Source organism: Mastigoproctus giganteus, chromosome 14 (genome assembly GCF_048544385.1).
Source record: "Mastigoproctus giganteus isolate SK-2022 chromosome 14, ASM4854438v1, whole genome shotgun sequence".
Taxonomy (NCBI): Eukaryota; Metazoa; Arthropoda; class Arachnida; order Uropygi; family Thelyphonidae; genus Mastigoproctus; species Mastigoproctus giganteus.
The window spans coordinates 4,263,848-4,280,772 of record NC_143588.1 but is presented as its reverse complement, the minus strand read 5'-3'; the positions used below and the strand labels follow the sequence as shown (position 1 = coordinate 4,280,772).

The following is a 16,925-nucleotide window of genomic DNA, read 5'->3' as shown; positions in this document are numbered from 1 at the left end:
CGCTTGGCACCCGGAGCCTGTAGGGTTGCCTAACTAAAGTTCCTGCTCCTTTACTGCCTCCACTGGGTGAGTGATGGGCAACGTGGGGTCCTAACAGGAACCCCCACAGCTAAATGGTCAGTTGTTTGTTTGTTATTTGGTTTTTAGGAGCATTAGCAACTAATGCCATATTGCACTGGGAATATGCGGTGGTCATTCCCTGACCTTTCCACATCCTCCGTATTTGGTGGTGACGGGCTCAAACTCCAGTCTAATCAAGAAGTGTGTGCTACGCATTGCTGCTCCTTCCCACCTGGCTACGGAGGGGCCTTAAATGGTCAGAAGAACAACACTACACTACATAAACCCTACACACGCATTCTGTCCTTTACATTGAACTGTATGCATGCATAACAGAGTTAATGTGGAGTTGGGGTAGATCCCCCCCATGTTATGTGAATGTTGTTTGTTTGTTATTTGATTTTTAGGAGCATTAGCAACTAACACCATATTGCTCCGGGATATGCGGTGGTCATTCCCCCCGACCTTTCCGCATCCTCCGTATTTGGTGGTGACGGGCTCGAACTCCGGTCTAATCAAGAAGCGTGTGCTACGCACTGCTGCTCCTTCCCATCTGGCTACGGAGGCGCCTTATGTGAATGAACACTGTCACTATATGCACTTACCTTGATTCTTTCCCAAGTAATGGAGAAATCAACAAATATGGACTAATTCAATGGAAAAATTTGCCAAAACTCAAAAAGCAGTTGCTGTAGACATTTCTAAGGCTTTTGATCATGTTTAGCATAAAGCTCTTCTTAAAAGGCCTCCATTTAATGGATTGCTGACTGTTTTTTGAAATTGGATATCCAGTTTTTTCTGACCGTTTTCTGCAAATGATTGTTATGGCTCTCTGTTTTCTAACTTCTAATGCTCGTATCCCCTAAGGTTTAGTTGTTTCTCCCACTCTTTTCCCCTGTATAGCAATGGCTTTCGTCCACTGACTGGAAATTTTATCCATAGTTCTGCTGATGATAGCATATTGCATTCCAGTTTGAGTAACCTTACCCTGCACAAGCAGCTTCAATTTCTTGAATATCCACCACCAATTCCACAAATGCTGATTTCCAGGTAATTCACCAATGAGGAAAAAATAACTCATTTAATTTCAGTCCTTTTAAACCTCAGTCCAGTCTTATATCTCACAAAAACTGAGTATTCTGCTCGTATGCTTATCTTCAATGACACTAACTTCTAGACAAGATCACATATTCCTATTAGGGATTACCCTGACTTCTAATCTCTACTGGCATGAGCACACCACAAATACTGCTTTTTCTGCATCAAAAAAACTGAATTATCTCTTCCTCTTTCACCCAGCTTTCCTTCTTAACAACTACTCAGTGTAGAAATCTGAAATCCACCCTACCACGGAATACTGTTCCTATATCTAGGTGAGTGGTTTGTCCCCCCCCCTCACTCACACACACACACACACACACACACACACACACACACACACACACACACACACACACACACACACACACACACACACACACACACACGGGCTTCTAGACTCCATTCAAAAGTGGGCAGTCAGGTTAATTAATAACCAGTTTTTTACAAAGTCTCTCCACTCAATATCTCATAGACAGTCCATTTCTACTGCATTATAGATACTCTTTTCTATAGATAGGAACTGTTTGGAATTGGTGCTTCAGTAATTCCTCCTCTCTCTTTCAAAACAGTCCATACATGCAAAGCAATGCCTAGTAGTGTCTAGGCCACCACTGGGCATTGCTTCGTACCAATATCCATTCACCACCAACATCCATTTACTGAAAATTTTCAAATCTGCACAACTAATTTTTCTTCTTCCTCACTTATCTATTCAACTTCCTTTACATGATTTTTTGATAATTACAATCTACAGAAATTCAAGTCAACAAGGAGTATCTTCTCTCTTCCCAACCTTCAAATCCACTCACGATACTAAGTATTTATAGTTTCTAATACCTTTCGTGTTTGGGGTTTTCATTAAAAAAAAAAAGTAATTTAGTGAATTCTCATATTTTCATTCTCATTCTATAACACAAAATAAATTGAAAAGATTTTGTTAAAGAAAATTTGAGAAGTTTTGTTACAGTAGATTTTTAAAAGTAACTCATATATTCAAAATGCCTTCTGCAAAGTCTAAAAAATATAAATAAATAAATAATAATATTGAAAATAAAAAATAAAAAAATAAATAAAAGAATTACATATTTATTTAGGTATCATACCAGTGACTGAAACACAAATCCTAGTAACGAATGCAGAACTGGATCATCGGTAGACATAATATTAGTCGAGAACCAACTGCCCAAACACCGAAATACTTTAATGTGAATCTTAGAATCATGCTGTGCTGGTGCTATTAAACAAGAATTCTGAAATTGAAACATTTTTGTAAATTAGATACAACCTCTGCAGAATAACTTTAGCAAAGGTTATTCTACTAATTAAGAGCTAATATTCCTAATCACAGATAAATTTCTTAATGACATTTATACATTTATACTATCATGACATTTATACATTTATACTATCATGACATTTATACATTTATACTATCATGACATTTATACATTTATGAAGCATATACACTGAGTGGCCATTTTATCAGGTATACTTAAATTTTCTTGAAATGGAGCACTCCTTCAATAACATCATTACACATTCACATGACACAATAATAAAAAAAGTGGGCAAATATATATAGGAATTCTGTATATATGCTCTTCAGTGTGAGAATAGGCAAATTGAAAGATTTAAGATGAAAGAAAGATATCAGTGACTTCTAAGTGATTTTGAATGTGGCATGATAGTTAGAACGAGCATTGGTAGCTCACAAACTAACCTTGCTGAGATTTTTTTCACATATGATTAACCGTGACTTGGGAGTAACAAAATTGGTGTAATAACCAAATACCGATCCAAGAAATGGTGATCTGTGATCAAAAATAGATCACTTTTATAAGAAGTCAGTGGAGGCTGACAAGACTTGTTCAGGACAGCAAAAATGCTAGTCAGGCAATTAAACCTAATATAATAATGGTAAGCAAAGAGGCATTTCAGAACTTACAACTCACATATCTTGTAGATGGGCTGTCACAGTCAACAACTAAAACAGGTTTGACTCCTATCATAAAAAAAAAAAAAAAAAAAAAGTTAGTTACAGTGGGCTCAGGAACACCACAACACAGGTCAGTGGAGGATTGAAAATGTCGCCTAGTCTGACCTGACAAATCCCAGCTGCTGCTGCTGCTGCTGATTCTGCACAACGAAAGGCTCAGAATATGGTGTAAATAGCATGAGTCCATGAGCCCTGCCAGATATGAATAATTCACATTTACGGGAATGTATTTATAGAATAAGGGACATATTGCAAAGCCAGAACTGTACAGAAATGGTTCTAGGAATGTGACAATGAATTCATCCTACTGCCATGACCCCCCCCTTCCTCATCAGATCTCGACCCAAATGAGCTCCACTGGTATGATATGATATGAAACAACTTCTTTGGAGTAGAGATATCCAGAATTATCCAATTTGAAACTCAGTTGGAATCAACTGAGTCAATGGAACCGCATCCATATAGGATGCTCATCTCACTGAGTTCGTGCCACAATGAAAAACCATCTGCTTGGTTTTTACACAAAGAGGGAAAGAAAGGAAAAGAAAAGTGAATGAGGTATATAGGTGTTGAGTAAGTGAGCAGATGGGGAAAGTCAGCATACATGTACATGCCACAGAGAGAGAGAGAGAGAGAGAGAGAGAGAGAGAGAGATTAGAAGTCATTTCAAAAATAAGCATAACCATCAAAAATAAGCATAGGAGCGATGCCCAGTGAGCCACTTATCTCGACTGTTTACTTGGAAGGCTTATATATGAGAAAAAGATCAATAGTGTTTGCTGTGTGGTTAGGATTATCAGGTAATTTGGTAGGTAAAGGAACAATCTGTGCAAGGTCTATGTAACTGCAAAAGCCTCGGCATCTTGTCCAACTGGGTTCGTGTGATTAGAAAACTGGATCCAGCTGGATTTTTGAACATTAAAATTACCAGGAAAATTACCCCACTGTTGGAAAAGTTGGACTGGAGAAAGTCAAGTTTCAAAGAAAGGAAGTCAAAGAGTTTCAAGTGATTAGTGGAGTTGGGAGAAGAATAATAGAGGCAACAGATGAATTTCGCATAACGGGGTAGAGAGACTTTAAGAGAGAAAAGATCAAAGATGAGTTTCCAAATTAAATCCTTGACAGGGAATATCAGAATGGACATATGCACAAGTACCACCTTTGAAGAGAAAGGAATCATGCAGTGAATAATTTGGACAATTGAGAAGAGCAGTGGTTGAATCAACTGATAACTGGGATTCTGTCAGAAAACGTATATGGAGTTTGGAAGACTAAGTGGAAATGGACATCACTGAGATTGGAACTGAGACCACAGATATTTGTGAAATGAACAAGGAAGTGTTTGGGAGGTTTAGATCTTTTCACAGATTAGTTTGTTCTATTAGTTTGACAATTCATGATGTATTCATGTATTCAGTAGTAAGAAAAGGTGGCAAGGACATGCTGTATAAAATAATGAAAATGTTTCATGAAAATAAACTGAACCATAAATTAAAATAAACTGTTTTTGAATTAGTAAATATTAAACAGTTATGGTGTTATAAAATGTAATAAATATTTATAAATAAATAAAAATAATAATTGCCACAACACCTTTTAGATTTTTCCACCATGGTGCAGCACATCATTCGCTTGATTGATTGATTGATTTTGGATTTTATTGGCGCATTAGCAACTAGGGCTATAATGTGCCAAGACCAGGTATATATAAAAATTAATATATAAAAATAAAACCTAATTAATTAGGCGACCATGTCCAGATTTAATAACAAATATTTAAAAAGATAAATCAATAAAAGAAATAACAATAATATATAAATTTTAAATATGATTAAAAACCTTTATTGCTTTCAAAAAGCTAAAAATAGCAGACACATTGTCATTGTCAGATAAAATCTGACTGAGTGTATACGGCTCAGTCAGATGGATAAAAGCGGTAAAACGGATATTGCTAAAATCTGGACAGTCAACTAAAATGTGTCTAATAGATAAAATTGTGCCACAGGACTTACACATAGGTGGGTAATCAGCCCTCAGCAAATATGAATGAGTCAAATGACTATGTCCTATGCGGGTCCGGGCATGAACAACTTCCTCCTTACGATTCCTGTGCAGACTAGACTGCCACGGTTCAATTACAGGCTTTATATGATATAATTTATTCGCAGTCTGTCTATTCCACGAATCCTGCCATTGGGAGTGTATGTTTTGGTTTATTATTTGCCTGTAGTCTGTATAGGGGACTGACAGGCAGTGGTTATTATTGGGAATTGCTGATTTGGCTGCGGCGTCAGCCAAATCATTTCCCCTAATCCCAATGTGGCTGGGAATCCAGCAGAAGCGGATATCATATTCACGTCCACGGAGGAAGTGAATCTTCTGCTGAATACTAGACAGAACTGGATGAGGATTATATCTCACAGATATCAAAGCCTGTAACATGCTGAGAGAGTCGGAATATATAATGAACCGTTGGTATTGGCATTCACTAATGTGATCCAAGGCTAACTCTATAGCGTGCAGCTCTGCAGTAAATATGCTGCATTCAGAGGGAATCTGTTCCGATGTAGTGGTGTCTGTAAAGACAGCAGCAGATCCCACATATGATTCCGACTTCGAACCGTCTGTGTAGACTGGCGCGAAGTCGGAATATTCAGTTCGGTGTGCTGAATGAAGCTGCAGGTAGACAGATGATGGAGTGTCCGACTTTCCCCGATTTCTAAGAGACAAGTCACATTTCGGGACACGAGCATGCCAGGGTGGAAAGGGTTGCTTTGGTGTTTGGGCAACCTTGTCGACCTTGATATTAAGTTCTTTGAGTAGCTCTTGGAGACGAATACCTAAAGGACGATTGGCAGTCTTACGGGTATTGTATAAATTTTCCCATCGTTGCTCAAAGACGAATGGCCACATAGGATGGTCTGGCAGGAATTTCAGTTTTAAAGCGTACTTTAAAGACAACTGCTTACATCGAAGCGATAACGGTGGTTCATTTGCTTCGACGTATAAGCTCTGGACAGGAGATGTTCGAAATGCTCCAGTAGCGGGGACAGGGTCCAGCCATCGAAGGGCACTGTCTCTGGCTGAAGAATAACCCATAATCTAATCTGGATCGCAAAAGTGCACGGTAAAGCCGTAGAAGGGTGCATCGGTCTGCACCCCAAGATACAGAGGAAAGCGAGCGGAGCATATTAAGGCCTCTTGTGCACTTTGTGCGGAGTTGACGAATATGATCCAAAAAGGTCAATTTTTTATCGAATATGAGTCCCAAGAATTTTGTGTTCGCTGCTACTGGAATAGCATTTTGTCCGAGCCTTAATTCAGGTTCAGGATGAAGATTACGCTTGCGACAAAAGTGTACGCAAACGGTCTTCTCCGGCGAGAACCTGAAGCCATTAGCAAGTGCCCAGGAATTCAGACTATCAATGGCTTTCTGCAGTTGTCTTTCAATAACCCTCATGTTGCACGACTGACAAAAAATGCTAACGTCATCAACATAGAGGGCACTGTTTACAGTTGGAGGAAGTTGTTCTGTGATGGAATTTATTTTGATGGCAAAAAGCGTGACACTTAATACTGATCCTTGTGGTACTCCCTCCTCTTGGCTAAAGGAGCGAGAGAGTGAGGATCCCACACGAACTTGGAACGATCGATTGGCTAAAAAGTTTTGAATAAAAAAGGGGAGATGCCCTCTAAGGCTATGTAAATCTTTTAAAATGCCAAATCTCCAAGTTGTGTCATACGCTTTCTCCATGTCAAAGAACACTGACACCAAGTGTTCGCGTTTTAGGAAAGCATCCCGGATGGATGCTTCCAATCTAATAAGATGGTCCAAAGTGAACCGGTTCCTTCGGAAGCCGCACTGGATGTTGGAGAGAAGGTCATTTGATTCTAGATACCATATTAAACGAGAATTAACCATTTTCTCCAGGATTTTGCACAGACAGCTAGTCAGAGCAATAGGACGATAATTGGTGGTGACTTTTGGATCCTTTCCTGGTTTAGGAAAGGCAAGAACGATTGCCTTTCGCCAGGAGTCCAGAAACTGCCCTTCAGTAAAGATTCTGTTATTCAGAAGGAGCAGACAATCCATAGATTTTGATGAAAGATGTTTAATCATTTCGTAGTGGATGCCATCTGGTCCAACGGCACTTGCTTTGGAAAGAGCAAGGGCTCTTTCCAGTTCCTGAATAGTGAAATCCCCGTTGTAGGGAAAAATGCTCTTACATTTAAAGTTAAGTGCCTGTTTTTCGATTTTATATTTCAGGACCAGGAACTCTGGGGAATACGAAGATGTTGCAGAGATGTTAGAGAATGTTTCCCCAAGAGAATTGGCTATTGCAGTTGGATCTACAATAGCGCATCCGTTATAATCTAGGATTGAAGAAGGGTGGGATGTATATTTTCCCTTCATTTTCCGGATTTTATCCCAGACTACCTTAGAGTTGGTAGACTGGTTGATAGATGATGTAAAACGGATCCACGATTCCTTTTGACTCTGACGGCGGATATATCGTGCTTTGGCTCGTGCACGTTTAAAGGCTATAAGGTTGGTCGTGGTAGGATATCGGCGGAATATCCCCCACACTTTGTTTTGAGCCTTTTTTGCTGCTGTGCATTGTGAATTCCACCAAGGTTTAGGAAATGGTGGAAACCGGGCAGATGTTTTTGGAACAGCATTCGCAGCTGCTTGGACAGTATTTTCTGTGTTGTACTTAACTGCTGATGCAGTTAAGTACATCACAGAAATCTCCCCTTTTTGATAGGCTCTTGACTGACTGTGCTAAGATCAAAATTTGCCTGATGTTGGAAGGCAGTCCAGTCAGCCTGATCAATCTTCCACCGTGGTAACCTGAAGGGAAGACATTGTCTTCCACTGTGTAACGAGGTTATCACAGGGAAGTGATCGCTTCCGTATGGATTCTCCTCCACTTCCCAAGTGAGTGAAGGGAGTACAGAAGGGGAGCAGATAGAGAGATCAATGGCAGAAAAAGTACGAGTAGGCATGTGGAAGAAGGTGTTTGTTCCAGTATTTAGAAGGGAAAGGTCATTGTCATTTAGCATATGCTCTATGACTCGTCCCCTTCCGTTGATGTTAATACTACCCCACAAGGTGTTATGTCCATTCATATCCCCGAGAAGTAAGAAAGGGGGAGGCAACTGCGCTAGAAGATCATCAAGGTCTTCCTGGGAGATGTCAGTCCCAGGTGGCAAATAGATAGAGCAGATGGTTAATAAAAATCCCACCATAAGGCGAATTGCAACAGCTTCTATGCTAGTTGTAATTAGCAAGGGCTGCATTGGGGTCTGGTTACCCACAAGGATAGCCACTCCCCCATGTACAGAGCCATCCACAATTCTATCCTTACGAAAAATTGTGGTGTTATGCATCGTGGGATCGTCATTTCCCTTTAGATATGTCTCCTGCAAGCAAAAGCAAACTGGCTCGTGCTTTTGCAGGAGGGCCTTGATGTCATCAATATTTCGCCGGAATCCATGACAATTCCATTGTAGGAATTTAGCCATTATTTTGGCTTGGTGGGTCCATCAGGCAGCTTCCGAGGTGCTGAGGGCTTATTTTTATCAGTCTTGGGTCTATCTTTTTTGGGGAAGAATGGACGCTGTCCCGTGTCCATTTCTTCCTCTGCAAAGAGTTCCAAGACTGAATCTTCGGGTACCTCCTTCTGCTCGACATCCATCTTTTCTTGGGTACTGGGGGGGGACTTCCCCTTTTTTTATTCTTTTCTTTCATAGTTACCTTTGTTACTTGTGAAGCGTTAGGAGGTACCGATATAGGAGTGGCAGCTGATTGGTCCTTCTGCGCAGGTTTTTGAGAACTTAAAAGATAACACGCGATGGGAGTGAAAGACTCCTTTGGAGGAATGGTCATGTCCGTCTGAGTTCCGATGGAACATCTCCCTGCTACCTTCTGGGCGTAGGTAGGTTTGTTGATATTCAGGGGTTTGACCGATTTCCTTGCCTCCTGGTATGATATATTTAGCTCTGCCTTCAGCCGTTGAATTTCTTTTTCTTCTTTCCACCTTTGGCATGCTCGTGAATAGGCCGGGTGTTCACCTTCACAGTTAATACAGGTTGGTTTTGCGGCTGAACATGCTGTTGTTTCGTGGTCCTTTGCACCGCATCGAGCGCATGCAAGGACTCCAGGCAGGCCATTTGAGAATGTCCATACTTCTGGCATTTAAAACACCGTAAAGGGTTTGGAACGTATGGACGCACTGAACAGTTGATGTATCCAGCTTTAATCTCATCAGGAGGTTTAGGAGAGTTAAAAGTCAGGATAACGCTCCTGGTTTTGACAATTTTTCCATCCCTTCGCGCAGTGATTCTCTTGATGGCAATGACTCCCTGTGGTTTTAATTCGGAGCAGATTTCCTCCTCGGTTACGTCGAGAAGGTCCCACTCCGAAATGACACCTCTCGATGAATTGAGTGTTCTGTGTGGTGTCACTGTTATAGGGATTCCTCCGATTGATGTTGTTCAGAGTAGATGTTCTGATTGCCTGTCATTTTTAGTTTCAATTAAAAGGTCTCCAGAACGAAGCCTTTTAACTGATTTGGGTGAACCATCTAACCCTTTTTGAATAAAAAAGGGCGACATTTTACCAATCGGTGTCTCATTGGTAGAATGCATGATTAAGAACCTTGGGACTGGCCCTGATGGTAATTCGGTTCGCTGCCTCTTTTTAGCAATAATGCTATCTGCATCTTTTTCAATGGTTTCAGATAGGGACCGGGTTGGGGCCCCTGAAGAAGTTAGTTTATCAGGATTCATGTAAATTTTAAGTGGTTCAGTGTCCGGGCTCCCCACCCACCACGGAGCCCAAAGGGATGCCCACAACCCAGCATGCAATAAATGCGCTCAGGAGTGGAACGCCAGGGCTACCCAGACACTATACCCGCACCGCCGCCAGCCTGAATCCTGTCCCTCGGACCATGAGGGTAGGGGCGTGGCATTGACACGGTTGACCCTTGCAGGCGAGCCTACTAGCCGATTGATCCTAGCCGGGCCTTCCAGGACCACCCGTCTTGTCGAAGCAGGGCCCCTCAACCACCAGGATCCCCCTTTCCGAATTTCCACGGGTCGCAGCGCAATGGAATCCGGCAAACACGCCGGATTCCATTGATGTAAGCCTGGAACCTGGGCTGTGGGTGTTGGATCCTAGTGATGCTAGTCTGGAAGTCCAGCAGCGTCACTGGGAGGTCCCCTCACCACGTACAGGTGCCCACGTCGAGGGGCACATCATTCGCACCACTGGGGTTGGCACGGCCCAGGAGGGAAGAGATGGAAGGTTGCCAGAACTCTGCTCTAGTACTAAACATGGAAATCACCACTTAAAGCTTCCAGTAAACAAAGTGGTGGTATTACACCAGTTGATAAAAGTCCTCAACTTCTGCGTTACCTAGTATAGCCTGGTAACACAGAAGAGCCACATTCCTTTGTGTTGTGCAGACCTGCACTTTGTTCTGTGATTACATTGGTTCATACCTGGGTAAACACCTGGAGTACACTAGGTGGCATATTTCAGGACTTGCACACAGGAGTTGTACCCACGATTACTAACAGTGCCACCATTATGAAGGTGCAAGCAGAGGATTTGGTTGTCATAGAACAACCTACATCACCGAAATTTTGTCCACTTGACTCAAGTGTCACCTAAATATCATAGGCTCCAAGGTGTCAAAGCCCTAGCTTGTCACTTGGGAGCCTTGCATATGAGAGAGAGAGAGAGAATGTTTTACAGCCTCAAGGAACTCCACAGAAGTTTTGGCAAAATTTTGCCAAATGAAATTCTACTGTATGTTATCATACCTTTAAAAGCACTGCTTGTGTATATAATAAAGGCCAAAGACCTTTATTCCTTACTCCAAAAAATCCTCTCATCATTCCCGTTACAAACGTAATATTTCCACATCAGCCAAATAAATCTTAGCCAGGATCTGTTTCAGTGCTGAAGTAGTTTTACATTTCCAATCAGGTTAATTCTTAAAAAAATAAAATAATAAAATAATAATTTTAAGAATTATAAACAACTTTTGACTTTCAAAATGCTGGAGATGGGGTAATTGTAACAAAGTGAAAATCAGATTTTCTTGCCAAACATGCAAAAAACAGAAATTTTTTTGCAAGTAGCAGATGATTTTTCAGAAAAAGCAGTTTTTTCCAAAGTCTATGCTACAAATTAAATGTTGCTAACGACAAACACATTTTATATTAAAATACAGTGATAGGATTGTTCACTAGAACAGCTGCTTTCAAACAATACATAAGTTTCTGATTGGATTGTCTGTTATTATTCTTGCTTCAAGAAAGTCCCACCAGTAGACCAAAAGGGAATCGGGTTAATATTCCCGAACCCGGATACGGAGATCGGCCCATCTGGGGCAAAGTGCGGTAACGCACCAAACTCAGAGAAGTCAATGGGAGTCCAGGGAGAGTTGCTTTTCTTTGTAAGGGTTTGGCTCCCTGGAATCAGTTCATCCAGAGATAGGGATGCTATCCGCATAAAGCACTGTACCTCCTGTGGTGTCCAGAGCGCTCCTGTCGGCCCTTGAAAATCCGAGGGGGGGTGAGAGTGATTTTCGTGCCTGACTGTACCCATATCCGCAGCAGGTCTCCAAGATGAACAGCCTCTGGTCGATAAAATAATGTAGGTAAGAGAAGTCAGCAAGACGGATCTGTAACCTTGAGACAAGGATTACTATTGCAGACTCCAGGTTCTTCAGAAATGAGTGACCCTGCTGGATAAGACCTAGCACTATCAAGAACACTTTCAGAACTTCACCAGAAAGAAGATCAGATATGTTTTATTTTTCATCTGCCACTGATATTCTCTCAAAATCAGCATTGCTATGAAGAATTGTTAAAATGCCAAGCAGAACTTGGAATAATATGTTACATTTCAAGTTTCTTTGTGCATTTTTCATTTCCCCAATGAAGGAACAGCATACATCAAATCTTTCTTCTTATATTATTATGAAAGAACTGATTTTCCAAAATATCTAATTCTTTATTTTGAATGATTAGTGGTAACCAGTATTGAGAAATACTGGTGAAACACTATTTCTCAGTCAGAAAAATCTGAAATCAAAAAGGATTAAAAACTCAGTTTGCTTCACGAGGTTTAAAAATTCAGAAATGTTTGCCTTGTCACCAATGAGATTCTCAGAGTTATTGGTTTACGGAGATTAACCAGTGATATCAGGGTTGAAGTTCTGTCTTGTTTATAGTAGGGGCAGGCAATGAGAATGTGTTTAACTGTCAGATTTATAGTAAAATGTAGACATGGTGGTGGATCATCTCCTGTGAGTAAATGAAGGTGGGTCAGATGAGTATGACCTATTCTTGCTTTTGAAAGGACTACTTCTTCTAGTCTTTATGAATGGAAAATGGAGCGTCAAATTTTCGGATTGCATTTAATGCGAAAGAGTTTATCTGTTTGGGAGTGTCACAGTGCTGTCCATTCCAACAGACATGTGGCATTAATGATTAGCGCATTGTCTGATGAGGGACAGGGATAATGTTTAAATCTAAAGTAGTTGGATTTTTTTCAGCTATATCAGCCAGTTCATTACCTAAAATAACAGTATGTGCTGGAATCCAAAGGAAGGTGATCAGTTGATGGCTTGCTTCAATTTGCAGTAATGAGCTTCTTATTTCATTCAGAAGGGGGTGAACTTTATCTAAGGAATAACATAATGCCATGACTGAGCTGAAGGAATCAGTGAGGATAACAGATTTTAAACAGGGGCAAATTTTCTAAAGCTGGTTTAATTTCATATAATTCAGCTGAGAAGATATTGAATTCAGATGGAAGGGATGCTGAAATAATGGTATTCGGAAACACTGCTGCTGCTTCAACATTTGAATTAGATTTAGAGCCATCTGTATAAATTGGAGAAAAATCAAAATATTTTTGAGTGTGAACTGCATGAAGTTGTTTCATAGTTGATGTTTACAAAACATTCTTTTCCCACTGGCAGAGGTAAGTGTCACAGGTCGGCAGAGGGGAAGGAGACCATGAGTGCAAGTTACTACCTGTTGTACAGAATGAATGGAAACATTCCAAATCTGTGTCAGTTCAAGAAGGGGAAGACAACCTGGGGTTACTATGCTAGGTTTATTTCTGTAGAGGTTTTCTAATGGTCGATTGAATAGGATGGGATGCAGGGTGAAACTTTGTATATTCACAGCATACTTCAGCAATAGTGTTTTTTTATGTAAAGTTAGTGGGGGCACATGAGCAGCAATGTAGACACTGTGCTGGCGACGATCTGAATGCACTAAGTGCAATCCTCAAAGCACTGTATTGAATTGGAACAAGTCAGTGTAATGCACTCATTCTGGCAGAATTGTAGATCAATTAAGATGGGATCTGATTAATGCCTTGTGCAACAGAAGCAGGGAGGTATGAACTGCACCCCAAGTTTAAGCAGATAAAGCTATGACTTTTTTTTTTGACAGGAAGTACATTTTTAATATAATCTAAGAAATTTAATTTGCTGTCAAGGATTAATTCTAGAAATCTGATGTTACTATTGACTGGGATGGAGATATTAGAGATTTGAAGTTGGTGCTGTCTACAAAAATGGGCAACTGTTTTCTGCTGTGAGAGTTGACAGCCATTGAGGCTGACCCATTGCTGTATTTTATTAAGTGATGTCTGAAGCTATTGTTCAATAGATGTCAGGTTTAAGGAAAGGCAGGAGATGGAAGGGTCATTTGCATAAAGGTAAGTCTCAACTGTATTTGGAAGTTGTTCAGTGACAGAATCTATTTCAAGAGGAAAAAGAGTGGTGCTCAGTACTGATCCCTGTGGAACATCTTCCTGAATGAATGTTGTAGAAAGGACATGTTGATATCAAACTATAAATGATCTAATAGGTAGAAAATTTTTCACAAAAATTGGAAGGTTGTCCAGCAGACCAAGAGAGAGTAAAGATCACTAAGTATGGCATACCATGCCGCCAGGTGGTGTCAAAAGCCTTCTCTATATCTATCGATACCATTACTAGATGTTCGTGCTTAACAAAAGCATTACGAATGGGAAATTCAGCCTTAACCATGAGAACCGTATATGACCTGTTATGACGAAAGCAATATTGACTATGGCTCATTAGATGTTCTGACTCAATGATCCAGACAAGTTTACTATGGACAATTTTTTTCAAGGATTTTGCTGAGGCAGCTTGAGAGAGATATTGGTCTATAGCTTTGGGAGTTGGTTGAATCTTTTCCAGACTTTAGGAATGCCAAAGCAATAGAATGTTGCCAAGAAGCTGGGTAAACGTTTTCTAAAAAGATACGGTTTTAAAAAACAAGGAAGTGCAGAGCTTTGTATCAAGATGTTACAAAGTAAATCCCATCTGGCAAAGTGGGATATTTTGATGGCAGCTAAAGTTCCAAATATTGCAGAGGTTTATTATATGGAAGATGGAGCCTAGTTTGAAAGTTAATAGAATGCTGTCCTGTATTGTTTTTAATTCATTAGAATGATGAAGTATAAGCTGATGCTGCTGAGATTTCAGCAAACGTATTATTCAAAGCATTGGCTATATTTAAGGGACTAGATAGATCTCACCCTTTCCATGAGAGGATTGTCACAGTATCAATAGGCTGGGACTAGATAGATCTTACCCTTTCCAGGAGAGGATTGGAGGCTATGGTACAAAACTTACCAGAGAGCTGTCTAATTTTGTTCCATATTATTTACAAGTCAGTATTTCTGTTAATGCTTGATGCAAAATGGGTCCAAGATTTTTTCTTGGCTTCACTTCGTATGAAGTGAAGCCAAGAAAGCCTCATAAATATAATTAATGAGAAGTTAATGGCAAATGTCCAACCACAGCCTATATTTAATATAGGCTATGGTTGGACCTTGCCAAAATAAATTTAAGGCTTTATTTTCTGCTTTCTTTGTGTTTATGCATTCCTCATTCAACCAGTAAATATGATGTTTCGGCCCATGGGATTTGATAATGGTATAGTGTCTTTGGCCACTTTTAGCTAACGCGTTGTGATGTAATCTGTCACATTATCAATAGACTGGAGGCAGATTTTTTTCTCATCGAGAGAGAGCGAGATTGAGAGCTAAAATTTTGCCCAGTTTGCTTAGACAAATTTCCATTTCTTACAGAATTGAGCTAGACTAGTCTGTGCTATCAATATGTTGCATATGATTGGAAAGTGATCACTTCCCATAGGATGATTTATAACGTACCACTCTATGGTTGGAACCAGTACTGGAGAACAAATTGAAAGATCTATTGCTGAGGTATTTTCAGCTGGGAGCTGAATGTGAGTGTCTACATCTGTATTAAGAGTGGTGAGGATTAGTGCCTCTAAAAAGCTTTCAATGAGTCGACCGACCCCATCTATCTAATATAGGAGCACCACATAAGGGAAGACTGCCTATTATACAGAGAGATGGAGGAAACTGTATGAAGTGATCAAAGAGTAAGTATGGTTTGGCAATAGGTAGATTAAGACTAGTGTTAATGGAATATGGATAGTTATATAAACAGCAACAGCTTCTCTTTCAGTTTGGATCATGATATATTAGCATCAGTAGAGGCATATGATGCAAGAAAGCAAGATTATACAGAGCCAAAACAAAAAAAAAAAAAATCTCTAAAAGTTCATCCAGTTCTTTAATTTATTTAAGCTATCAACATCCACAATGACAGCTGGAAGTTTGTTCCAGCAATCAACTACCTGCTGGCTAAAGGAAAATTTCCAAACATTTATTCTACAACAGTCCTTCCTCGATTTGAATTTATACCCCCCCCCCAAGGTTCATAATCTGAGCAAAAGGAAGAATTCCATTAGCAATGAGCCTGCTCAACCCATTCCAGGCCTTATACACCTCAATCAGATCACCTTGCAGGTGCCTAGTCTCCAGACGGTGCAATTTTTTAAGTCTTTCTTCGTAAGTGCACCCCTTCACCCTCCTTGACCAATCTTGCTGCCCTTCTATGTACTCGTTCTAGTAACTCTAGATCCTTCTTAAATGAGGCTTCTAGAGCTGTAAACAGTACACAAGTCGTGGCTTGACCATTGCCTTATACAAGGAGATAATCACTTCCTCATCCCTGCTAGCAAAATTCTTCTATATCATTGACAAGACCACATGACCTACTCTGGCAGCCTGCAGCACTGCTCCGAAAACTTCATATCTGACTGCACAATTACCCCCAGGACTCTTTCATCCTCTATCACTCTGAGTGTAGTACCACACAGTTGATAAGTTATTCTGTGGTTACCTCTACCCATATACAGTAATTTCCATTTGTCAATGTTAAACTTCAGTTGCTACTTCTCAGCCCATCTGCCCAACTTTTCTAGATCCAGTTGCAGTAGAATACTGTCATTAACAACCCTGCCAACCTTCGTATCACTGCAAACTTGGACATTAAGCCTGATATACCTTCATCAATATCATTGATAAATATACAAAACAACAATGGGCCCACAAACGAATCTTTGGGAACTCCACAATATGTCTCCTCCCACTGAACTACCCTTTTATCCACCGTAGCAACTTGTCCTTAATGTTATATTGCTCCAATTTCTACAGTAGTCTTCCATGTGCAACAGTATCAAAATCTTTCTGAAATTCAAGTATATGATATCAAAATAATTTTTTGCATCCAGTTCCCTTGGAACCACATCATAGTATCCAATCAAATTGGTCAGACAAGACTTCCCCTTAAAAAACCCATGCTGTATCTCTTGACGATAAATAAGTTCG

General features: G+C 40.2%; 1 protein-coding gene across 2 annotated transcripts in view; it reads right to left on the bottom strand.

The window, feature by feature from the left end:
* The window catches only part of LOC150074954 (transportin-3-like), a 742,971-nt gene that overhangs the window by 516,622 nt on the left and 209,424 nt on the right, over positions 1–16,925 (bottom strand). For both annotated transcript variants that reach the window (XM_090388987.1, XM_090388988.1), the window contains one exon: positions 2,265–2,411. In XM_090388987.1, coding sequence (XP_090245113.1) covers positions 2,265–2,411 — 147 coding nt within the window. The remainder of the gene's footprint in view (positions 1–2,264; positions 2,412–16,925) is intronic.